Source organism: Heliangelus exortis, chromosome Z (assembly GCF_036169615.1).
Source record: "Heliangelus exortis chromosome Z, bHelExo1.hap1, whole genome shotgun sequence".
In the NCBI taxonomy this organism is placed as follows: Eukaryota; Metazoa; Chordata; class Aves; order Apodiformes; family Trochilidae; genus Heliangelus; species Heliangelus exortis.
The window spans coordinates 9,426,179-9,451,171 of NC_092454.1; the positions used below are offsets into that span (position 1 = coordinate 9,426,179).

General features: G+C 41.1%; 1 protein-coding gene across 4 annotated transcripts in view; it reads left to right on the forward strand.

The window, feature by feature from the left end:
- The window catches only part of DNAI1 (dynein axonemal intermediate chain 1), a 147,636-nt gene that overhangs the window by 26,456 nt on the left and 96,187 nt on the right, over positions 1–24,993 (forward strand). For 3 of the 4 annotated variants that reach the window (XM_071730134.1, XM_071730135.1, XM_071730132.1), the window contains exons 10-12: positions 3,597–3,684; positions 4,486–4,603; positions 7,691–7,734. In XM_071730134.1, coding sequence (XP_071586235.1) covers positions 3,597–3,684; positions 4,486–4,603; positions 7,691–7,734 — 250 coding nt within the window. The remainder of the gene's footprint in view (positions 1–3,596; positions 3,685–4,485; positions 4,604–7,690; positions 7,735–24,993) is intronic. The other variant, XM_071730133.1, reaches the window with a different exon arrangement.

Sequence of the window (24,993 nt, forward strand, 5' to 3'; positions counted from 1 at the left end):
TGAAGAGTAGAGCAAGACCAAGACATTTATTTTCAAAATACTAGCCTATAATTCATCTTATATATGATTCCATTAACATTATTGCTGTTCTAGAAATAACTTATGCACAGAAAGAAATTAAACAAATTTATTACCTAACAAGCTTTCATTAAATTTGGATAACTAGCCCAGAGCTGTCCTAAAAAAAAAAAAACAAATTATTTTCAAACAGGTCTTTTAAAAAAAGGATAAACTATGCTTACCACTTTCACAAAGGTTTATTTCAGTAACATACAGACAACCAAAACAATCAAACAAAAATAGGACAGGATCCAGTGAGAAAATAACATAATCTGATCCAGTTTAATGCCAAAAATGGCTGCACTGTTAACATCATAGCTACCAACAAGAGATCTGACTTATGTTTTTTTTACTTCATCTGGAAAGTTTCCTAAATTGCAGAAAAAAAATTTCCATTGGATAATATAGTTTCTGTATTCACAGGGCTTTATTTTAATTTAAAGCCTGATTAAAAAGAAAAAAAAAATGAAGCAGGATATATAGTTCATCTTTAAGAATACACAAAGTAAGCCTTATCTTCTGTTCTTCAATCCAGAATAATGTCTCAGGTTGGAAATTCAGAATGCTTACAGTCCAAGTTTCCTTGGATGTGTAACAGAACAAGAGATGTGATCGTGCTCATGTCTGCTGGGTACAGCACTGCCCTTCCTCCCCAGGTCTCTCCAGTTGCAGCTGCATCTTAGCACAGAAGAGAGATTTTTAGTTGCATAGGTCCTAGCTGGTGTGTCTGAGGAACCAGCAGGGCTGGAGGGCATCTGTTCTATATACCTTGTGTCTGTAACTTAAACAGTGTTGGAGGCAAAAGTGTTTATTGCTCTTCTCCTAAATCAAACTGTAACCTTTTCAACATTTTACCTCTGTCAATTAAGCTTACTCAGAGCAATATGCTGGTGGCAGCCAATTTCATTTTTATGGTCATGATCTCAGGATGATCTCATGTGCAAGTGTTAGTAAAGGTGAATTGCTTTTATTTTAGAAAGTGCTTTAGAGAAAGAGGTCTTATAAAGGCAGAAGCAGTAATGACAACTTGCAGTCAGAAGAGAGAAATCCCAGCAATTAAGAATATTGATTTCTATTTGAGATGTTTCAAGGATCCTCTTTCTTTCCCTCTTTAATTCTCTTAATCCTTAAGAATTCCTAATGTCTCAGAAATATCATACTGTGTTAAAATTCAAAACCAACTTTTTCTGCGCTTTCTTAAATTCTGAGCATTACAGTAAATTCTCTGTGCCATTCTCAAGAAGTCCTCCCACAGACCTAGGCAAAATGTGAAGAACATCAGACTGGACACATTGTTTCACATGAAGATTCCAATCACAAATTAATGTGTAAAGAATGGTAAGAACCCACAGGAGTGTCTCCCAGTTTCAAATATTCTTTTAGCCTTCAACTATTTTTCATCTGTTTAAGATTGATGTGCTTTGGCACATAGATGGGAGTACTTGAAACTGTGTAAAATTCTTGCATTTACAGCACCCTTTGATGAGGAGCTGCACAGATGTGTCACCCTGTAAAAGTCACCTCCTTTTTTTTGTTTTGACCTTGACTTCCAGTAGCTTCACTTGACAGCCCTACTTTTTGTATCAGAAGAGATAGTGAGCAGTTGGTCTCTGTCCATCTTTGCTGGGCTATTTACTATTTCACAGACCTGTCTCATATTGTCCCAAGCCATCTACTCTCCAGACTGGCAAGTGTCATCCTACCCAGCTTTTCCTGTACAGAAACTACTCCAGACTTGGACCATCCTTGTTGCCCTTCTCTGAAATCGGTTCCAGATTCTGTTTTGTCATTTCTGAGATGGGAGAAGATGACCCCACACACTACTGAAGCTGTGGTCAGACTATAGATGTATAAAAAATACTGCAGAGTATATATATATATATATATACTCTATATATATATATATAATATATATATATATATTGATTTTTTTTGTTTAAATCCTTTCTCCTGTCATCTTTATGTAGCCCTTTGGGTCTCATGCTCTTTGAAATAAAGACTCTCAGTCTCCCTTGAGTCTGTGCTGAGCCCAAGAAAGAAGTAGTGGGCTGGGATGCACTTAATCTGAAGTCATGGTCTTGGTTCTGACTGTGACTGTGCAGTGTAGTTTTGGCAAGCCACTTTTCCTTTCATGTTAAGGGCCCTCTGTGAGCTTTGACAAGGATGACAAGTTTCTATTCAGTGTCCTTACTGTGGAGGAAGTCCTGCTGTGCTGGCAGTCATCAGTCCCTAGCAGGGGTTTGAAGATGAAAGGCTTTTAAACACTGATGGGGCTTTGGGGAAACTGCAGTAGGTGGGTATTCAGGTCGCTGGAGCAGCATGCTGTCAGAACACTTTGTATACACCTTGTCATTCTCACATCATTGCTCAGAGCTGTGCTGGCATTGTCCTCATGGCCCAGCACAGTCTGAGTACTTACAAGCTCTGCCTTTCCCACTGGTGGCACATGGGATTCTTGTCCTATGCCCCTGTTAATCCATCTTAGATTTTGCTACTGGTCACAGGCACACAGAGGGTAGACAGCACAAAAATTAGGAATACTGTTTAGTAGGAAGATGGCTATAAGACTGTAGTGATCAGGCACGGGTCTCTGATGGGCAAGCATGCCAGACAACCAGTCATCTGCTGACAGTCAAACAACCCATGTTATAATCCCTTTTCTCCATTTGTCCACGCTGCTGCTTCCTCCACCCACCAGGATGGTTCTCTGTCTTCACCCTTGTGTCCTTCATTATCAACAACCTGCCTCTAATTGCTTCTCCCCATTTATCACACATTTGCTATGCTGATACCTTAGTTTGCTATTTCTGGCATAGTTTCCTAGGCAATCTTAACCTTTCATGATATTACTGACACAGTTACCTAGAGACTGCTGGCCTTGCAGGATGCCACTCCCAAGAAGGTTTCCAGTACTTGCATACCTGAAGGTGTATCTGCATACCCTCATATAAACAGGCTTGCCTACTTGTGGTGTTCCCTGGACAGGAGGATAGGAGTTTCCACATGCCACCTTTGCATGGTGGTTCTATATGGTGTGAGCTTATGGATCTCTGAATGCATCAAGTTGGTATTATTCAGAGATTAAAGAACTCCTGAATCCTGTGATCTTGATGTAACACATGAGACCTTAAAACTCTCCAGGGAGAGTGGAGAAGATGCTTGTAATCATCATGCACCTATGATTTCATTACTGAAGCTAATGAACTATCATCAGGTGATTTGGGAGAGGGATCATGTGTGTGCTTCTGGCTCATCCCATCATAAGGAAGCTTGAATGAGTTGAGGAAGACAAGATTAACTGCCTATCAATAACTGTTTAGCAAATGGCCCAAATCAGGAACAAACCCTGCAGCTCAAAGTCACAACAAAGTTACTGCAGCTCAAAGTGGATGGCATCTTGCTAAACTTACAGTAAATTCATTATCTTAATTGAAGAGCCTTTAATCAAAGGACACAAGTTGTTTCTTTCAGACAACAGCTGACAGACTTGTAAACAGATAGGAAATACATTTTCTCTTCCTTGTTTTTCTTTTCAGCAGAGTGATGATATAAACAAGATCTCAAAGGCTGCTAAAATAGTGGAGCGGATGGTGAATCAGAACACATTTGATGATATTGCACAAGGTATGGCTTTGCTGAGAGGTGACTGTAACTCAAGCCAGAACTGCAGAGGAGTAGCCACAGCTATGGCAAAGGTTGAATAGACTGGACTAGAGAAACACTTAAAATCAGCAGGGCTAGGAATCTGCTGACTCAGAAGGTTAACAGGACAGCAGACCATGGTCATTCAAAGGGCATGCCACATCATCCCTGCTCTGAGCAGGCTGGGACCTGCAGGTTTGGTCAGCGTTGCTCTCCCTGCTGTACTTCCCTTCTGGATGTAGGTACTGGTGACAGCAACCAGTGCTGCAGAGCTCTCTGCTGGCAATACAAGTCCCAAACAAGGCAACATACCCAATCTTAGTTTATTTTTCCAAAGAATTTTGCTATTTCTGCTCAGTTTTCTCACAAAAAGCCTCATCTAGCTCCAGGATTGGACTGGTGTCTCTCCTCAATCCAGGGAGTTCATCTTTTGTCTGCTGTTAGAACATCAGCTTTTTTTCGGTGTGAGGAATCTGTGCTTGGTTAAATGCATTTACAGGACCTGGGGGCTGGTTAGGAGTAGAGACTTAGGACTGAGACTGAAACTGAGTTTTTGTACTAGTTGAATTGTGCAGAGGCAGTGAGGTTAACAGTGTTTTTTAAAGCAGCCCCAGGTACTGCACTGTGATGTTTTAGTTCCGATTTCCTCACTGGAACGTTTTCCTTGATTTTTTTTTTTTTTTATTTTTTTATTTTTATTTTTTTGTGGTTTTTTGGTTTGGTTTGGTTATTTTTCTTCTTTGTTTGTTTTTGTTTATTGATTGTGTTTTTGTTTTTGTTTAGATTTTAAATATTTTGAGGATGCTTCGGATGAATACAGAGATCACCACGGAACCCTCCTTCCACTCTGGAAGTTCCAGTATGACAAGACCAACAAGCTGGCAGTGACTGCCATCTCCTGGTATGTCTCCTTATTACAAATATTCTCAGCTGTTGGGCAGGGAGGGGAGTGGAACCCAATGCCATGGCACCTCAGAAGGCAGGGCTGGTTTCCCTGGGAACAGTGTTTTGAGTAATTACAGGCAGGTGCTTTGGCAGCACCTAGATGTGCCTGGTGCTTCTGCATGCAAAGCACCTTTTGTATTGCTGAATCTGCCAGACTTGTGCCCCTCAGCAAAGGGTGAAGGAGCAGCAGGTTCTGTGCAGCACTAGGGCAAAGTGGAGGCAGCTGGCAGAGCAGAGTCCCTTCCTGGGAAAGCTGGGGTAGGCATGTCATATTTTTGGATGTAATACTGTAGGAATCAATCCTTATAAGCCCAGGGGAGGAGAAAGGATAGTGACTCTATTTTTCACAAGCATCAACACAGAAGAATTAAAGCAATAGAAAGTGAAATGCAATCATTGCATGTGCCAGTCAGGTATCACCATAAGAACCTGGGGTGCTGGTGCCACACAAGACCTTTATGTATGGTAGGTGTTCAGTCATTGCCCAGAAAACAGTGGTATTTGTGCACTGGAATCGTACACACTTCAGTTTAACAAGCACTTACCCTGCTGTCAGCTTTTGCATATTTATTTCTGCATTTATTTTTTTTTCTGGGAAACCAATCTTTATCTATTTTTATTTTATTTATTTATTTATTTATTTATATACTTATTTATATATATACTTATTTATTCTATAACCAATTCTTTATTTCTATAACCAATCACTGATACTTTCAAATCAATTTACCTCTTTTCCTGGGATGTTAATGCCATGGTTTTTACTGCACAAAAAAACACTCATCACTGACCTGAATGGGCCATTTTACTTTTTATCATTCTTCAGTCTCTTCAGAACTGTCTTGGTTCATGCACTGAGCATAAAACATACGTAGTCATCTCCTGTCTTGTGCTCCTCTGCAGCTGGACCTCCTCTCACTTGTTTATACAGTAGTGTAAACACACCTGTGTCTTGCCATAGGGGATCTATGGACAGACTGAGCAAGATTGCAGTCTTCTGTCCTTTCAAACCACTGCAGTAATTACACTTTAGTATCAGGGATGCAGTTGTGTGAGAATTACAAAGCAACAGTAAAATGAGATGCAAAACTGGGAGAAAGAACCACTTGTATAGGCAGTTTGTGCTGCTGTTATTTGTATCTCAGCAAATGAAGACAGAAAAATAGCCCTGCAGTAGGGAGAATGAGCCCAAATAGCCTTACTTAATAAGATTTTCTAATTTAATTTTTATTCTCACATTGCTAGTAGTGATGGTGCATTTAGATAGAATGGGATAGAACAGGAGCATAAACATGTGTAGGTATTAGCCCAAGCAAAAAAGGAGAAATGAAAAGTGGTTTTATTTTATTAATTCAGAACAGCAAATCAGAGAAAACATTCATTAGATAATTTTCACATCAAATGCAGCCTCATCAAGTTTGCTGGTGACACCAAACTGTGTGGTGAAGTCAGAATATTGGAGAGAAGGGATGCCATCCAGAGGGACCTTGACAGGCTTGAGAAGTGGACTCACGCAAACTGCATGAAGTTCAGCAAATCCAAGTGCAAGGTTCTGCACCTGGGCTGAGGCAATCTCATGCAATAATGCAGGTTGGGAGGAGAGAAGATTGAGGGCATCCCTGAGGAGAAGGACACTTGGAGGTGATGGTGGACCAGAAGCTCAACATGAGCTGTCAGTGTGCACCCGCAGCTCAGAAAGCCAACCGGGTCCTGGGCTGCATCAAAAGGAGCACAGAGCCCTGGTCAAGAGAGGTGATTCTCCCCCTCTACTCTGCTCTGGTGAGACCCCACCTGGAGTGCTGTGCCCTGTTCTGGAGTCCCCAACATGAGAAGGACACAGAGCTCCTGGAACACGTCCAGAAGAGATCCCCTAAAATGATCAGAGGGCTGGAGCACCTCCCCTGTGAAATCAGGCTGAGGAAGTTGGGGTTGTTCATCCTGGGGACCTTATAGCAACCTTCCAGTATCTGAAGGGGGCTACAAGAAAGCTGGGGTAGGGCTTTTTACATGGGTGAGTAATGAGAGGACAAGGGGAAATGGTTTAAAACTTGAAGAGAGGAGGTTTAGGTTAGACATTAGGAAGAAATTCTTTAATGTGAGGGTGGTGAGACACTGGCACGGGTTGCCCAAGGAAGCTGTGGCTGCCCCATTGCTGGAAGTGTACAGGACCAGGTTGGATGGGGCTCGGAGCAACCTGGTCTGGTGTCCCTGCCCATGCAGAAGGGTTGGAACTGGATGATCTTTAAGGTGCCTTCCAACCCAAACCATTCCATGATTTCACAGAAATGAATTTCACTGATTGTGCCCTGTAAGCTCAGGGACTGAGCTTAACTGACCTAAACTTTACTGACCTTTATACTGTGATCCACTGTCCACACACAGCACAAGTTACAAAGAAGGTAGCTGTTTTTCAAATAAAGGGACTTCAGAAAACATACTACCTTGCTAGTTGCTCGTTGTTATTATGCCTCAGCAAATATACTATTCAGCAACTGGGTCAAGAAGGAATTTCCCTTCCTTGTCTGCGGGAATGATCAGGAATTCATGAACTGGTTGATAAGTGTCTCTTGAAGTGTCCTTTGTTATTTATTATCAAGAAGGGAAAGTAAGTTTGTTGAGTATTGCTCTGCTGCGGTTTAGAAACTCCTTTATTCTGCCCCTGAAAGATGGAAATCAATACTCTCCTGCCTTTTTCCTTTCCTTAGAGACCAGGTTTTTAAAAGTAAACTTTCCATGCTTATGAAATCGATAAGCCAAGATGTGCTGGAGAGTGACCTCATGTCTGTCTGTGCCCTTTTTATGCTTTTCATCTACTACTGTGGTCTTCTGTTGCTCTGGTTTTTTCTGCCTTAGGTCTGAAGAATTACTTGTACACAAGTTTTACTAGTGCATAAGCTCAAAGGGTCAAGCCTTTGACTGTGTGCAGTCCTGTAAAAGTGGGCTCTGATATTAAGGTGTGAAACCCTGCATTTCTGTGGAACCATTTGCTTAATAATAAATGCAGTTATATAAATGCAGTTTTATATATGTTTTCTCATTATAGGAATCCAAAGCACAAGGACCTATTTGCAGTGGGATATGGCTCCTGTAAGTAACAAATACAAAAGAATTGTTGATAGATATATAATATTAACCAGATGCACTGAGATCAAGTTATATAGTACTCTGGGGCATGGATTGCATCTCATAGCAAGGACTCACTTAATTTTGAAATAGGACATTGAGAGATAAATCATGATAGGGTTTAGGCCTTTATGTTCCGTGACATAAACATTCATAAACACATAGACATAGGCAGTGTTAGCCAGAGCTTTTGGCATATGACAGTGCTAGCTTTTCCTCTACAAGTACCACTTAGTAGTTTTTATCTTACTTGATGGGCTCTGATTCCTCGGTTCCTACCCTTTTAATTGCTGAAAGACCAGGTATGTTAAAGACCAGGCTGATCATTATAGGCTTCTCTAAGTGTAAACTCATTGCTTTCTTCTTAGAAAACATGTTCCAGTGGTGTCTCAGAGGATAAGGTCTTCATTAGGACACATCAGGCCTGGATATTGTAAAAGGGCACTTTGCCTGCTTGTGTCTGGGATTGGACAGCAGTAATTTTGAGCAGCAAAACAGAAGTAGTATGAATTACATCTACCTTTTTTTACAACATGGGAATCCCTATCAACAACAGTGCATTTCCTCCCATCCAGTACCTCTTGTTGCTTACAAACACCATTCTGTATTCTAAGTTCTTGTCTTCACATCTTCTTCTTCGCTCCCATGTGGATGGGATGGTGTTAATACCAGTGTAAATAAACATTCTCTCTTCCATTCTCTCACTGTTTTCTACTTTCTAGCTCTACCTGAAGTGCTGACTGTTGTGAATAGCTTCTTAGGCAGCAGAGTGCCTTCTGGTAGTTCGCCCCCAGGACCACTGCTTCCCATAGAAATTCCCAAAGGGAGGAGACCAGTTGTGACACAAGGTTTCCTGGGGTCTTTCTCATCCAGTAGTATTGTTTCCTCATCTTTATCTTCTCAGCAGACTTCTGAATTAATTTCTCAGGTCCCCTGAAAATGTTTTCAGAACTTGCCAGGACTCTGCTCTTCTCTGCTGTTACTAGCTGCTTTAGAGTCACATTGCTGGCATTCTCATTACTGTACAGTAGCCTTTAAGCCTGAGCTTTCCATCAGATGGGTCTTGTTAAAATATAGGTGAATTACTAAAATCCCAAACTATTTTAAGTCTTCACTAGCTTTCTCTCAGAGCTTGTGAAGCAAGCACCCCACCTGTACCAGAAGCCACCAGGGCTCCTTCTCCTTACAAAGATGTCCCCCTGGGCCCTAATTAACTCTGACGCAAAGGAGAGACAGGCTGAAAAAAGAACAGTATCACAAAGGAATCAGAGCCTTCTCCTTTCTGCAAGAACAGAACAGACCACAGTACAGTCAGATTGCAGTCATTAGATTTGTGAGAAGTGCTGGATGTATTGACCCAGTCAGCCTCCCCACTGTCTCTAGAACAGTACGTGTCTTTCTTCTCTGACTGTTTGTATTTTGCTTGTTTAAATAAAAGCTGACTCTTCCTTAGGTCACTAATCTCTGTCTGGCTTGAAATAAAGATCAGTCATAGTGCTGCAAGTGGCAGTGGCTGGGAGTCACAGATAGCATGATTAGACACTAAAATTTTACCGTAAATAACCCAACCATAGGAATTGTTTGTGGAGAAGCCAGAGTGGACCTTACCAACCTACAAAGCTACATCTTTGCCCACCAGCCATTTCAGTTCATCTATATATGCTTGAAAATTGGGCTCTTATGTTGGTGTTCTTTGTGCTGAAAATGTCTCTGTTGTAAATATTCTCAGATAAGAAGGCAAGTGATTTGGTATTTACTTTAAGGGAACACCTTTTTTTTTTTTTTTTTTTGGATTAACAGTGAAGGTTCTCAGCTGTGACTTGTGAATGACTAGTGAATGACTAGTGAAGTTTGTTGTTGAGAAATGCAGTGCATGTGGGATGAAGAGCTCAGCACTGAGCTCCAAGAAGGTTCCTTTTATTCAGAAAAGTGATCTTGAAGTCATTCCAGTACATGTCTCTTTTCAAACATTTGGTAGTGCTCAGCAATAGTCAAAGAGGCAAAACCAAAAATTTATGGGAATTACTGTGGAAAAAAAACCAAACTCAAAAACCCAAAACTGGATGCTGTGGAAACCAAATAGAAAAACACACGTAAAGAAGCTATAGGAATGAGAATACAAAACTAAAAGGAGACCAAAACAAGACCCAAGTGTGGATCTAGGTGTGATTACTGGATGCAATTGTGGCTGTGAAGCGCAAGGATGAATGCATTTAGGCTACGGAATGATTGAAGAAGGTCCAGAAAAGTGTAGAAATGATGAACAGAAATATATGTATAATGGCTTTTGTATCAGAAGGCATCAACAGCCTGGGACCTTTCATAGCAGACAAGGGAGAAAGAGTTGGTATAAGTCTACAGAACTCTGAGTGGCATGAGGAAAGTGAAAAGGGGTCAAATGTTCATTATTGCCCATAACAGAAGAATGGGGAAGAATATATGAAATTACTGAGTAGCAGGACTAAGAAGAAATTTAAGACAGAGTAATATGATGCATAATGAAATTGTGGAACCTTTCTTCCTTCTTTTGTGATCTGGAGGACAGAGATACACATATTCAAAAGAGGTTAGATAAATTCATGGAGGGCCAGTCTGCTGTTGGAATAATAAAGTATTCCATTCTGTAAGCTCGTAACTGCAAGTTGCTGTAATCTCTGAATAAGCATAAGGGTATTTAATGCTGTATGTATTATATGCTATGATACATATATTAGCTGAAGTCCTTACAGAATTTAAACAGTTGCTCCTCAGTACTCTTGGAGATAAGATACTTGACTACAGGGACCTTTGGTATCGTCCCAAATAGTTAATTCATATGTATTTCTCTGTGCTCTGACAATGAAGCCAGATGGGTTGTCTTAATTTATACTAGCAAGGATTGAATTCCGCTTGCAATATTGCAACATTTCATTTTCCCCTTAAAATTACATTTTTCTCTTGAAGTTCACTCCATCTGAGTTCTGGAAGTGTTCCTGTTAGTTTGCCAAGAAACCTAAAATGGCCTGACAAACTCTTTAATTCCACAGGCAGCAGCTTCTCTAAAGAGCAGATTAGGATCAGCGTTTTCAAAAGAAAGCCTGGTGAGAAGTGCTCAGGATATTACTTGACTTCTGCACAGCAAAATCTGAATTTGCTCACAGGGCCTGTGCTCAGAGAGTGTAGACATCAGGCATTGCCTTCCCACTACCAGGCCCAGGAGGAGAGGTACAAGTTCAAGGATGGTAACTTCCCCTCTTAGCCTGTTTAGAAAACTGTTCTAACTTGTTAGCCTAAGCCAGACCCTGGTGTGTGCTTTCTGGGTTGTGTGGAAATATTGTTTGTTTAGCTCTGTTGTGGTCCAGTGTGACAAAGGCAATGCCTTTTCCAACCAAATGATTCTACAGAAAAGAAGGCAGACCTTAAGTCTAGGGCTTTCTAAGGGGGCAAGAGAAGCCCAGAAGCCTCCTTATCCTGTTTTTATAACAGACAGAGGGCATAGTTCATCTCAGCCAGCTGTAGCCAGCTAACAGCTAGGAGCTTAGTCCCTGCCCTAAGCTTCCCTTCGGTCAGCTGTGAGAGAGCAGCACATCCAGAGGCCATCCATCCTGCCATGGACATGGTGTGCCAGAGAGGAGCTAAGCTGCCATCTGGAGTGCGTGTTCTCTCCCCATGTGGAGTGAGCCTAGGCAGAGCATCTAGCCTGAGTGCCTGTGTCTTAGGTGGCTAAAGTGAGGAGAGATGAATCTTGGCTGGAGAGAATAGTTCTGGATGGGAGCTGGTGCAGAGCCAGGAGCAGAACCCAGATCTTTGGATCTGTGGTAGCTATAATTACATCACCAGTCTTTTGTGCAGCTTGCATTTGTGAGAGCTGCCAAGATTCAAATAACACATTTGTCCTACTGCCCAAAGTATACTTTTTGAAACAAAAAGTCCCTTGTTTACTGTGGGTCCATTTCACTCCAGTGTGGCAAGGTCTTTACAAAGAGGGCTCTAGCCTTTTCCTTGCTTTTGTATCTTATTTCTGCATTTTTCTCCAGTGATTTATTTGGATGGGGTTTGTGATACTAAAGACGTTTCTTTGGCATGAGATGGTCCCTTCTGAACAAGGGAACACTGTCACTGTAATTTGCAATTCAGGATTTATGCTGCTTGCCTGGAATTAATTCTTATTCCTGTTAGAATGAGCTGTCTTTCTGTTTTTGTTTTTGCATAAATGAGATTGCTAGGTTTCTGGCTGGACTGGCAGCCTGCAGTGCAGGGTTCAAAGAGGCTGTGAAGGGTGTTGGGCTTGTGTTCTGCCTTGTTGATAGGAACACTGTGAACATAAGCTCAGGTCTTAGCAGTCACTTCAGTTCACATTCCAGAAAGAAGCATGCCTCTGACAGTGTTCAGAGATGGGTTTTTCTGTGCAGCTCCACCTGCCAGCACATGAGTTGAACAGTGAAAAAAGATATCTGTATGGCCAATGTGTTTTATCCTACTGTTTCTTTGAACTCAGTGGATGTATCTTGCCTGTCACAGGGATGGGTGAGGAGCATGGACTCACACCCAAACACAAGCAATCCGAGGTATCTTGCAAAGGTGTCTACCCTGTTCTTCACAGTGCTGGATCTGAAATGGGGCCTCGTGTAGATAAAAGTAGACAGTATAAAAATGAATACACTGTTTTAAGTTGGATAGTAAAAAAAAATTACTGAAAGGGTGGTCAGGCATTGGAACAGACTGCCCAGGGAAGTGGTGAAGTCACCATCCCTGAAGCTGTTAAAAAAAATGTGTGGATGTAGTACTTGAGAACATGGTTTAGCTGGCATGGTAGTGTTGGGTTGATGGTTAGACTTTAACTTAGAGGTCTTCTCCAAGCAATGGGTCTATGATTCTATGAATAGGACACGTTCAGAGGGGCCAGGGAGAGGACACAATGAACCAACTGGCTTTAACAGCAAAGTTCTGTGTCTTCCTATGCTTCATAGGCATTGCTTGCTCTGCTGGAGGTCTCATCAGCAGTTCTGGCAGTCTTCAAGTCAGTTGAATTTTTTCATCCTTGGTGCCCCTGTGAGCACTTGGCAGTAAAGGATGAAGTACAGCTCCTAAAGGAGCAAGCTCCTCATCAACACTGAGACTTACTATATCCAGGAAGGGCAATGAAGACAAGATACTAAGATGAATGTCAAATAAGGTTGGCATGGTCAAGAAACATTCTTCTCTTAGCTTGCAGATGGCTTCTCAGCTGGGATCTGGACCTGCACAGACAACTGAAAGGAGAATTCTTTACTACAAACCATAATTGGTGATGAGTATATGCAGAATCAGGCATTTAAATTATGTTTTAGAATAAAGAAAATGACTGGTAACAAAAGTAGCTCAGTTCTGGAAGGGAAAAGTCATCTTGAAGGGGTTGAGAGAGTATGTTTGGAGGCCTAGCATTTTCCTGTCCCTCTTTTTGTACAAGAAGCCTGGGTCCCATCTGTCTAGAAAGCAAACAGTGGAAAAAATAATTAGTGGAGAATTCTCAACCCACTATTGACTCCAAAGATTTAATGAAAATTAAGATCAGCTCCATATTACACACCACTTAGGTTTGTACACAGCCTGTTCCAAGCCCCAAAGACTTCTGCTAGGCCAAATACTTTGTTTTCTAGCAAAATATTTCTCTGCCAAATATGAATTTGATATACACATGTATGGAATCATAGAATGGTCTGTATTGGAAGAGATCTTGAATATCATCCAGTTCTAAACGCTCTGCCATGGGCAGGGAGACCTCTCACTAGACCAGGTTGCTCCAAGCCCCATCCAAACTGATCTTGAATGCTTCCAAGGACGGGGAATCCACAGTCTCCCTGAACAACATGTGCCAGTGTCTCACCACCCTCACAGTAAAGAATTTCTTTCCAAGTTTCTTTCTATCTAATAGCTCTTTCAGCTCAAAACCCATTGTCTCTCATCCTATCAGTAGACTCCCTGATAAAGGGTTCCTCCCCACCTTTCCTGTAGCCTCTTCTGGTGCTAGAAGGTTCTCTATCCCTTCTCCAGGCTGAACAGCCCCAACTCTCTCAGCCTGTCTCCACAGCAGAGCTGCTCCAGCCCTCTGATCTTCTTTGTGGTACTCCTATGAACTTTCTCCAGTAGTTCCATGTCCTTCCTGTATTGGGAGCTCCAGAACTGGAGACATCAATCCAGGTGAAGTCCCACAAGAACAGAGCAGATGAGCAGAATCCCCTCCCTCTTCCTCCTGGCCATGTTCTTTGGATGCAGCCTTGGGCATGGATGGCTTTCTGAGCTGCAAGTGCACATTGCTGGCTCATGTTGAGCTTCTCATCAACCAAAACCCACAAGTCCTTCTCCTCTGGGTTGCTCTCAATTCATTCATCACCCAGCCTGTATCCATGTTTGGGATTGCCCCAACCAAAATGCAGGACCTTGCACTTGGCCTTGCTGAACTTCATGGGGTTGATATGGGCCCATCTCTTAAGCCTGCCAAGGTCTCTCTGGATTGCAACCCCTCCCTATGGAGTTGCAACCACACCACAGAGTTTGGTGTCATCACTGTCCATGTCCTCAACAAAAATGTTAAGTCAAACTGATTCCAACATGGACCCCTGAAGCCCACTTTTCAGTGGTGTCAGTCTGAGCATCAAGTGGTTGACCACAGCACAAATAGACAAGGATATTGTACAGGGCAGTGTCAAATGCTTGGCACAAGTTTAGGTAGATGACATCAGTTGCTTTCCCCTTATCCACCAACCCTGTAGCCCCATCACAGAAAGCCACCTAATTTGTAAGGCATGATTTTCCCTCAGTGAAAAACATCAGCTATCACAAATCACCTCCTCATTTTCCATGTACCTTAGAATAGTTTCCTAGAGGATCTGCTCCAAGATCTTTCCAGGCACAGAGGTTAGACTGACTGGCCTGCAGTTCCCCACGTCTTCTTTTTTCCCCTTTTTGAAATGAGGCTTGTGTTTCTCCTTTTCCAATTAGTGGGAACTTCAGGGGACTGCAAACACTTGTCAAATATGACTGATAGTGGCTTAGCAACTTCACCTGCCAGTTCCCTCAGGAGCCACAGATGTCATCAGGTCCCATAGTCCTGTGCACCTTCAGGTTCCTTAGGTGTCTTACACCTGATCTTCACCTCTGGTGGACAGTACTTCATTCTCCCAGTCCCTACTTTTACATTCTGTGATTTTGGAGGCATGGATTGAGCACCTGCTGATGATGACTAGGGCAAAAATGTTGTTGACTACCTCATCCTTCTCCGTGTCCCTTCTAGCTAGAACTTCCATTTCGTTCATCAGTGGGGTACAGTTTCTTTCATCTTTCTGTGTTGTTCTATTCACTTGAAGTTATCCTTCTTGTTATTTGTTACATCCCCAGCCAAGCTCAGCTTCAGCTCTGCCTTGGCTTTCCTGATCCCTTCCCTGCACTCTTGGGCCTTATCCCCTTAATCTCCCCAGTATGCCTGTACCAGCTTCTACTGCCTGTGTGCTTTGGTCTTCTGATTTAGTTTGGCCTAGAGGTCTTGACTGAGCCAAGCTGGCCTACTGTCTGACTTCTTGCATGTTGGGATTGAGGGTTCTCACACCCTAAGAGACATGTCTCCCAATATCTCCCAGCTGTTGTTCACTCCTGTATCTCTGAGGGCAGTTTCCCAAGGGATCACATGCACTAGCACCCCAAACAACTGAAAGTTTGCCTTTCTGAGGTTTAGGGTCCTGACTTGACTATGTACCTGTTTTGTACCCCTCAAGATGGAGAAGTCTACCTGGGAATGATCACTGCAGCTCAGGCTACTTCCAATTTTGACTTCTCTTGTAAGTTCTTCTACAACGCTGAACAACAGGTCCAGCAGTGCCTCTCCTTTGGTTGGGCTCTCCATCACCTGTACTAGGAATTTTCCACAACATATTCCAGAAGTTTCCTGGACTGCTTGCAGTTCACTGTATCATTTTTCCATCAAATGTCTGTGTGGTTGAAGTTCCCTATTTCGATCAGGACCTGTGATCCCTCTACTGATTGGAGATGCTGAAGTACCCTGTATCCAGGAAATCAAATTTATCAGGCATCTCATATCTTCATTGTTTCTGAGGGTGGTTCTTTCCTTGTGATGCTATAGAGACATCAAAACACCAAAATCTTAGCAATTTGTGTTAGGGCAGATGCCCTCTGACGCACAGTATAATATCCTGTAAGCAAGACTCTTGTGCCTATGAAGAATCTGACTGCATCATGCAGAATTTTGCACTCCCCTGCTGAATCCTTTCTTTTAAGCTATGGAGCAGGAGCTTTCAATCTCTTCATTATGATAAAATTGCATAAAATGAAAATCCAGGAGCTGGGTTAAGTATCAGGAAAACATTCCTTCCTGATCCTTACAGAAGAACAGTCAAAGCACTGAAGCATGAGCTGTGATCATAACTCTTCTAAGAAAAGCCCACGGATGTTCTGAGAATGGGGAGGGTGATCTTACTGGAGTCAAGAAAGAAAGTAATGGACAACGCTGGGTTCCATTATAACTGCATGTGCTGGCTGGAGAATTTTTCATAAAAGCTGTGTCAAATCATTTTTTTTAGAATAATGTTTAGTTTCCTTGCTGAAATTTCATCTGATGGTGAGTCATTCCACCTACTGGCTATACTATTTCCAACTTTGAACTGCTCTGCCCCTCAGTAAATAGTATCTTATTGCAAGGCTGAATTTGTCTAACTTAAATTTTCAGCCATTAAAACTCTATTCTCTTGGCATCAAGCTTTAAAAGCCTCTCCAGCTAGTCCCTTCACTGTAGGTGATGCAAGTGCCTACATGGATTGATAAAGATACTTCTTGGTTTTCTTTTCTTTAAGTTGAATCGAGCCATATTCAAGATTTGTTTTCCATCTGCTACGCTATTTCAGTGAACTTCTCTAACCTTTCTCCAGTGTACTCACATCCTTCTTGTGTGCAAATGCCATAACCAGGCATACTCAAATAGTCTCTCTTATGCATGCCACCCACTGGTGTGTCATCTTCAGCCTTTTTGTGTCACGTACATCAAACTGACAATATTAATTAGTGCTGGACTAACAACTGATGCCTTGGAATCTGCCCTAGAAACCATTTCTGTTAATTTCAGTTTACAGTTCTAGGCTCTCATAGTGAACCAGTTCTTAATTCAGCTAGTATGTGTTCTTCTAATTCCATGTAATGTTTTTTAATCAAAAACTATGCTGAATGCTGAAGGAATACATGGATACATGGATGAAGGAATACATTGATTCTGTTAGCATAGTAATTTCATCAGTCATCCTGAAAAGAGGGATGTAAGGATTCTAAGTAACAGGGGAGAGAATTCAGCAGGACTGAGGTCCTCACACTGACAGAATCTCACTGCATACAAATAAGGTTTGTGATCATTAATTCATCTTAACTGCATGTTAGAAGCTATAATGCTTAAAACAGAAAGCTGATCTTGAAAGTTAGATAAATCCTTCAAGTTTGCTCTGAGATCTCAGTCAAATTTTGGAGGTAACTTATGAAACCCACTGAAGCTCTCTGAAACTCACAGATACATTACAAAATCTTAGAAATCAGAACAGAAAAGGCTATCAGTCCATCTCCATGCAAGACAGTACTTCATCTAAAACATGGGTTTGAGGACTACACTTAGTCCACTTAATGAATATTAGATGCAGTGTGATTCTGTACTCTCTGGTACAGTCCTCTGGATGATAGGCAGTCCTTGTGACAAGAGCAGAAGTGTGTGCATGAGAAGAACCCTAAAAGCCTGAAAACTGATTTAGCAGTATAGGCTTTGGGGTTAAGGAGGATCAGTGTTGGAAATTGTAGCAGATGTTTGTTTGTGGGTAATTTTCTTCTCTGCAGTGGAAATTTTCTTCTCTGCAGTGTAGCGGAAGGCAGGCTGGACTGGATTTACAGTAAGAAACTGCTATTAAATTTGCCATTTTCTGATGAATTATGAAAATCTTTAAGTAAGGGTGTTAAGTAGATTGGATACTGTCTAATAAATTTGCATCTCTGAACCAGGTCGCAGAAAGTGTCTTTCTAGTGGCTTTGGAGATGTTTATGTATTTTAATTGCGTTCCCAGAACAGCCAGGGAAGAATTCTGGGAGCAGAAATCCCTGTTAATCTTTCCCTAAGCTACAGGAGTTTATTTTTATATTGGGCACAGAGACTGAAGACCTTGTCAAAGAGAGAAAAAGCATTTTAGACTGCTTAGATGAAATTAGTTTTTTTGTGTAAGGCTATGTGCATTCATGTGAGGGGACTGCACTGGAGAGGAGGGGATGGCAGCTCACTGTCATGTAATTGTCAGTGTTTTGGACCAGGTACAGCAGTGAGCTTCAGCATTTTGGGACTCCACAGAAAAGCTGCTTAAGTTTTCTGAGTTCAATACCACAAAATACTGATGGAGATTCACACACATATTAAAGTCTTGATTCAATTTGCTGTTTGGCTCATAATACAGCACTAACGTGCTGTGACAGATTTCATCTTTGGGAAAATGTCTCTACATCCATTCAGAGACATGTGCGCAGCACTGATCTGAAACTGATAAAATTAAATATGTCTTCAATGGTAAAAGACCCAGGAGGCTCACTCTGGCTTTTTGGTAACATGTTTGAGGACTACTTTGTGCATAACCACGTCATGATGAGTGCTTCTTTTATGCTGCAAATGTCTTGTTTAGTAACATTTTTCATATTTGTACCACAAGTGGAAAGGCTGTAATCCTTTGCAAATAGCTGTTATTAGTGGTAGTTGATATAACAGTGATATCTGACTATCCATAGTGAATTTATCTTGAAAAAAAAAAAAAAGAGACCATCACAGGACTAAAATATAATGGTTGCTTAGTTGCTAGTGATTTTAATTGCTTTTATTTGTTACATCAGGCACACTGGAGCATTCCTGCATGAGGAATACATGCAGTTGCTGCCATAAGGGAATATCACAATACAGAAAACAAGCATCAATAAAAAATGTACAGGGGAAAAAAATTAAAAGGTTATACCTAAGTCTTATTTGTGACTTGTTTAAGAACATTTGTATGGGCACTGACTACCCCCTCAGTCAAAAAGAAAGATCCTGGATTACATGAACCTGCTCTGTATGAATTTATGAGGGCTACCTGTGCTATATTAATTTCTAATATCTTTAAGGAAATTTCCATGACTACATTGTAGTAATTGAAAGAGGCTGCTGGGGAAAATAAGGCAGGGAAAAAAAGTAGCAATCGGATGCCTCTGAGGCAAAGGTATCAAAAGTAATTAATAACTAAGTCTCATGCTAATCTATGTTTTCGTCCATGAAGAAGAATAAACATAAAATCACTACTGATAAAATGTTTTGATGAGAGGGAGGTATTGTCTGGGAGGTATTAAAAAAGGGAACAGTCAAATAAAGCACAGGGAATCACTATGCATTACAATGTCTCAGCAGCATACATTGAAAGAAAGTCAAGTAATGCAACCATATGGAGGGCAGCTCTATCTTGAGGAACAATGATTTTTAAAAAAACCCCATGCTCAGAATTGCAGGGATGGAACCCCAGAGGTGCACTGCATCAGGAATCCTTGGCTCTACGTGAAGGAAGGGTTTGCAAAGGAACTGGGAGGCTAAAAGAGCCAATTTTATTGAATGCTGGAATGACCACCCTGGAAAGACCTGCTGACTGCTGGTGACTTGCCAAGAAGAAGGATGATAAAGCTAGGAGAGTTCATAAAGGAATGAAAGAGTGATCTGAGAACAGGACAACTGACCTGGGAAACAAATTAAAGGAATGGGATTTGTTCAGCATGTCAAAGAGAAGCTTATAAGGTAGTTGGATTGTGGTCTGGTAACTCCCTATACTGAGAAAGCAGATCGTGTAACAAAGGGATCTTTAATCTGCCAGACAAACGATGTAATGGGATCAGAGGAAATCTGGAGCTATGTGAATTCAGGCCAGACAAAGTGTGGCCTTTTAATTGCAGATAGGTAATTGAGGGCAACTAATTCTGACATGTGGTCAATTCCTAAGCTCTGGAAATTTTAAAATGGGGAAGTTCTAAAGATGTGATATTTTGCTCTCTGTTTTGGTCTGCTGCAGCCATGTAGAAAAATGCTTACGTTTTTCTTATCTTAAAATCTTCAGGACTCTGGTTTATTCACTCTTCTAACCTTTTTAGAGGCTTCTCTGCACTGTCTTGTGTTGTAGGCTTTAAAGTTCATTTGCAACGCATCCGTATCCTCCTCCGTGGTCTGATGGCTTTTGAAAAGACTCCCTAGTGGAATCAGTGTTAGAAATTTGAGCCATCATACATCCAGTTTATTGGGATAACTAATTGTGGTCAGTTAAACAGAAATTACAACACTATAAAATCTGTTTCCAAACACCAAATGTCTCTTACCACACATAGAGGTTCTTGGGGAGTAGCACTGACAGTAGCTATTATACTGTCAACCTTGTTAGTAAATATAACCTAATAAGTATCATTCAGAACTGATTCATAGGAAAGATTAATTTCAGTTGGCGACTCAGCTCCTGATTTGTGATTTAAATGCGGCTTTAAGCTTTGCCTAATTTTTCCTCGCTTTTTATTTTAATTCATTTCTTTTTAAATCAACTCGTAATGTCAACTTTTGCTGGGGCTTTTTGTCAAGCATGAAATAGTAAAGAGCTGTGCTGGTGTGTTTTGGGAAAAAGCTGTATTAACAGATTTTATGGAGCCTCAGGATCAAAGGAGCTGCTCAGCCATCCTGTTGTGTGCATCCGGTGCACTGCAGGCCATTAACTTCCCCCTGCTTCCCTCTCTGCCTAGCCCAGGTTGTTTGAGCAGTGGATTTTGATTCACTAATTCACAGGAGACTAAACATCTCTGTGCCTTAGAGTCTTACCTGTTTGATAAAGCCAGCCTGATGCCTTCCCTTTCTCAGCTTTGTCCTGGGAAACAGCTACATGTAAGTTACTGTGGGAATTCCTTCTTTAGCATTTGCACAACGGAACCCAGGCAGAAATGGGTGACTCTCTTTGTTACCAATGTCAAGGCAATGCTTCCCTAATGAAAATCTGCTAAAAGACTTCCCATCCATCTCTACTGAGAGGGACCCTTTGACTTAGCAGCGGAAGGTATCAACAGATGTCAATGACAGGCAAAAAGAGCTCTCTCTCTCAAAAAGAGCATCATTTTATGCTCTCTTTTAAAGATTCATCTTGTGAAATACAGATATTCTTATGCCCTCACTTTATAAGGTAAACACTCTTTGCTTTTGTACTTCCCTTTCCCTCTGAATACTCAGGTTACAATATCCTTGGAATGATAAATTACAGTGTACATTACCATCATCATTGTTTTTTCATAGCATAAGGCTACTTCTTACACTCCAGTCTAAGCAGCACAACTTTTCACAGGGTCCTGAGGGCAGCAAAAGGCTCTGGTGGCCCTGAGCACCTTTACCAGCACCACATCTCAAGAGCAATTGGATGAGACCATTCCAAGGCTCCAACACTGCTGCATGGGTTACTGTGCTTGGTAGCAGCTGCTGAGCTCTTCAGGAGCAGCCAGTGATTCCTGCAGCAGCCCTGACACATGTTCTGTTCCCCAGATTTTGGGTGCTCTGAGTTCTGTCAGAGAGAAAAAGTGGCAAGGCTGAAGATCTGGCCTTGATTTAACTTCACATTAGGACTACAAGGATTCAGTTCACTAGCATAGGTGGGTTCACAAAGGAGAGGAATTTTGTAAAATTCTTTTACCTGATAAGGAGACTTATGTGGCACTTTCTTCAGAGGAATTACAGAGCTCCCATGCAAGAAAAACCAAGTAAGCTGATTTTTAGCCTCCCTAGTGCTCCATAAGGCATGATAAATGCTAAGGAGGCATAAGAGCTGTTCAAGGCTCGTGCAGGCATAGATTTGTTCAAGGGAGAGTGCAGTATGCTGTGGATTTGCTCTGGTTACCTGCCAGGAAGAGGCTCTGGGTCCAGTGACATGAGAGATCTTTCCACTTCCATTTCCATTTCCATTTCCATTTCCATTTCCATTTCCATTATTTCCATTTCCATTATTTCCATTTCCATTTCCATTTGCATTTCTGACATGCACCCATGGCTGTGAAGTCAGCCAAACAGATAAGGATTGCTGGTGGCTCCTTAAGTTGTATTTATTGCCTACTACATCGTTTACTGTGGTTAATCAGCTCAGTACTATTAGAGCTCCTTGGTAAGGAGATAAAGCATTGCTAATATTCCATCACTACAGGGATGCAGCCTCTCCTTATGAAGTGCTGGTGCTGAAAAAGTGATCATACAGATAATTTGTACATAATTCCCCATGGTTTTTCAAAGTTAACTGTTACAGGCCTACACATGATTGAACAGCTAGATATTCTGAATATTTTTCATCTGCATTCAGTGTCTTTCAAGCTAAAGAGGCAGGAACTTCAATGGTAAAAGCCTGTGTGGACTCTGTAATTTGGCAAGCTGTTCCCTGGCAGTAAGAGTCATTTTGTGTATGGAAGGGCAACTGTAGAAAATGTGTTTGTTTCTGTCTTGTGATGTAGAAAGTGCTGTGGGGATTCTTAATGGGCTTGTTGCTGCGGGGCTGAGATGTGATGCATATAGCACCTTGAAATAAATTTTTGTCTTTCAGCTGAAATGCTGTGCCCTGCTCCAATCTGTTTGGGTTAGTTTAGCTTGCATGGTGACGATCCTGTTGTGTCTGTGCACTGGGATGAAATTACCAGTCTCCTCTGATGTGGGTGAGGAAAAAATAAATAACAACATGTGAGATTTCCAAAGCTTCTGATCAGACCTTCTGTACAGACATTACTAGCAATGGTATAACTGTCAGTACCAACACTGGCCAGTTATTAACCCAGCTTCACTGTCATTGCTTTACTTCTGAACTTAATTAACTTCCACACCAAAGGTGTGCCATAGCCAAAAGGCTGGGCATTGCAGAATAAGCTATGCATGCTATTAAAATAGTCTATGGGATTGAATTTATGTGGACAGGCAGTGATGGAATATACATGTCTCTGTCTATAATAATAATAATAATAATAATCATAATCATAATCATAATCATAATCATAATCATAATCATAATCATAATCATAATAATGATAATGTATTTTAAACTTTTGAATGCAGCATAAGGATTTATGGTATCTTCAGCAGAAAACTATTTGACATGAAAGTCTGAAAACAGGAAGAACTGGAGGTAGAAAAAGTAATGCTAATAAGCACTGGGAGTTCATGTTTCAGGGAATGGGCAAAATTTCTTCTATAGTTAAAAATTTTTCACAGTGGTGGCATTGTACTGCAAGGTCTGATGGTCCAGAGATCACAAGGCAGGAGCTCAAAATCATGAGGTTATTAAAAATGGTAAGACTTGACTTATTTTTGTCTGCCTCCTGTGCTTTCAAGGTGGAATCTGCTTGGCATTTTAAAACTTGCCTTTGTTGCTGTGAGGGCTAGCAATGTTTTGTTCTGAAACAAAGCAGAAGCAGAACTTATGTTTAAATAATGAAATGGAGGCTTGGGGAAAAAAATTCCTCCTATTGTAACACTCCTGATAAATTTGCAGAAGTTGGCAGCCTTGTTGTATCTACAGGACACCTTGCACAACTTTCTAAATAGTGTCCTCTCATGAAGGTACAGGCACAGGTTCCCAAGTAAATGGATTTTTGTGATCTGAGAAAAATCCCAGGGGGTTCATGATGGTGCAGGTCTGATTGGTTATATCTTTTGGCATTTCACATGCCTAGCAAGACAAACTCACAGCTCCACTCTGATGCCTGGAATACAAAAGGAAATCATTGCTAAGTCATGGGTCTGGTCCAGCTTTGCTAGTTTGATGCTCCTTACTGTTCATTTCTTTCATTTCAGTTTGTCTGTAGTGATTAGATTGCTGTTGTGGCTGAACTATTTATAATTTTTAATGTAATTTTCCAAATTTGGATTCCTACTGCAAAGAATAAATTAACTTTTGCAAAGGAAACTGTGAACTACATTTTTAGATTTGCAAAAGGATTTTCAAGATTTCGAACAAAGTCCTACTGGGATGTCTGATACTTTAAAGGCATCAGAGCTTAGCTTCTTCCTCTATTCCTCTTCTATTGCAAGATCTCTGATCATTCCAAACTTCATAGCATGCTCTGAAAATGGCAGTTTTCTTTTCCTCTTTGAGACAAATTCTTACCATTTTTGCATGTAGTATTATAGCTGACAGTATGTAGAGTCCCAGCATGAATAATAAGATCGTAATGCTGTTTCTTAAATTCTTTTATGGTGTATAAGTGACTTCAGCTGGACTCTCAAGGCACGTGCCACCAAGAGGAAATACCAATTAATTTCTAAATGGTGGTCAGGTGGGACCATGTTGTCTATTGCCCACCACCTGATTCACATTCTAAAGGAACTGTTGTCTTCCCAATTTGAATTCTATTATTACTTTTAATCATCAGTTTTCTGTGAGCCTCACTGAATGCCAGTGACACTCTTGATCATGCCTTTCGTCTTTCACTTAGCATATGCATTTACATAACTGCAGAATTAGTTAAAAGTAAGGGGGAAATGTGGCTTCCAGGAGAAGTAGAAGAATAAATTGCTGTCAGTTTCAGCAAACAGCTGCAGATCAGAAATTCTGAAAATCACATGTAATGGCTGAGATAACTGGGCAATGAAAGCTTAGTGTCAGATGGGATGATTACCATAACTTGTGGTATTTTCTGTGCTGAGTAAGAGAGGGCAATTAGGCAAAATCTAACATATTTCTAGGCTGCATTCTCATTTCATGCCTAGATTTACCAGCGTGTCTGTCTATGGAGTTGGATCTAATTTCTGTTCACCTAAACAAGATCAGAATCAGCCCACTGTTTTCATTGGGAAACTACTTGATGATATCTTCCTTTTGCATCACTGCATAGGGTGGTTTTTTTGTTTTTTAATTTGTCTGGGGTTTGGGGTTTGTTTGTTTATTTGTTTTTTGTTTTGTTTAGTTTGGTTTTTTTTTGGAAGGAAGTGTAAATTAGCACATCAGTTTGATTATAATCTCTGGTTCCTGCAATGTAGGTTCTATACAAAAGTCAAAGTAAGAAATTAAAGAGTGACATCAAATCAGGCTGGAATGTGCAGAAATAATTCCTCTATATCAGAACAGGCTTAATTCTGCCTAGTGGCTGTTGACAGATGGGTGGCACTAAAGACCAATGTCTTTAAGCTCAAGAGGGACTCTCTTATCTTAAGCTGCCTGCTGTTGTCAG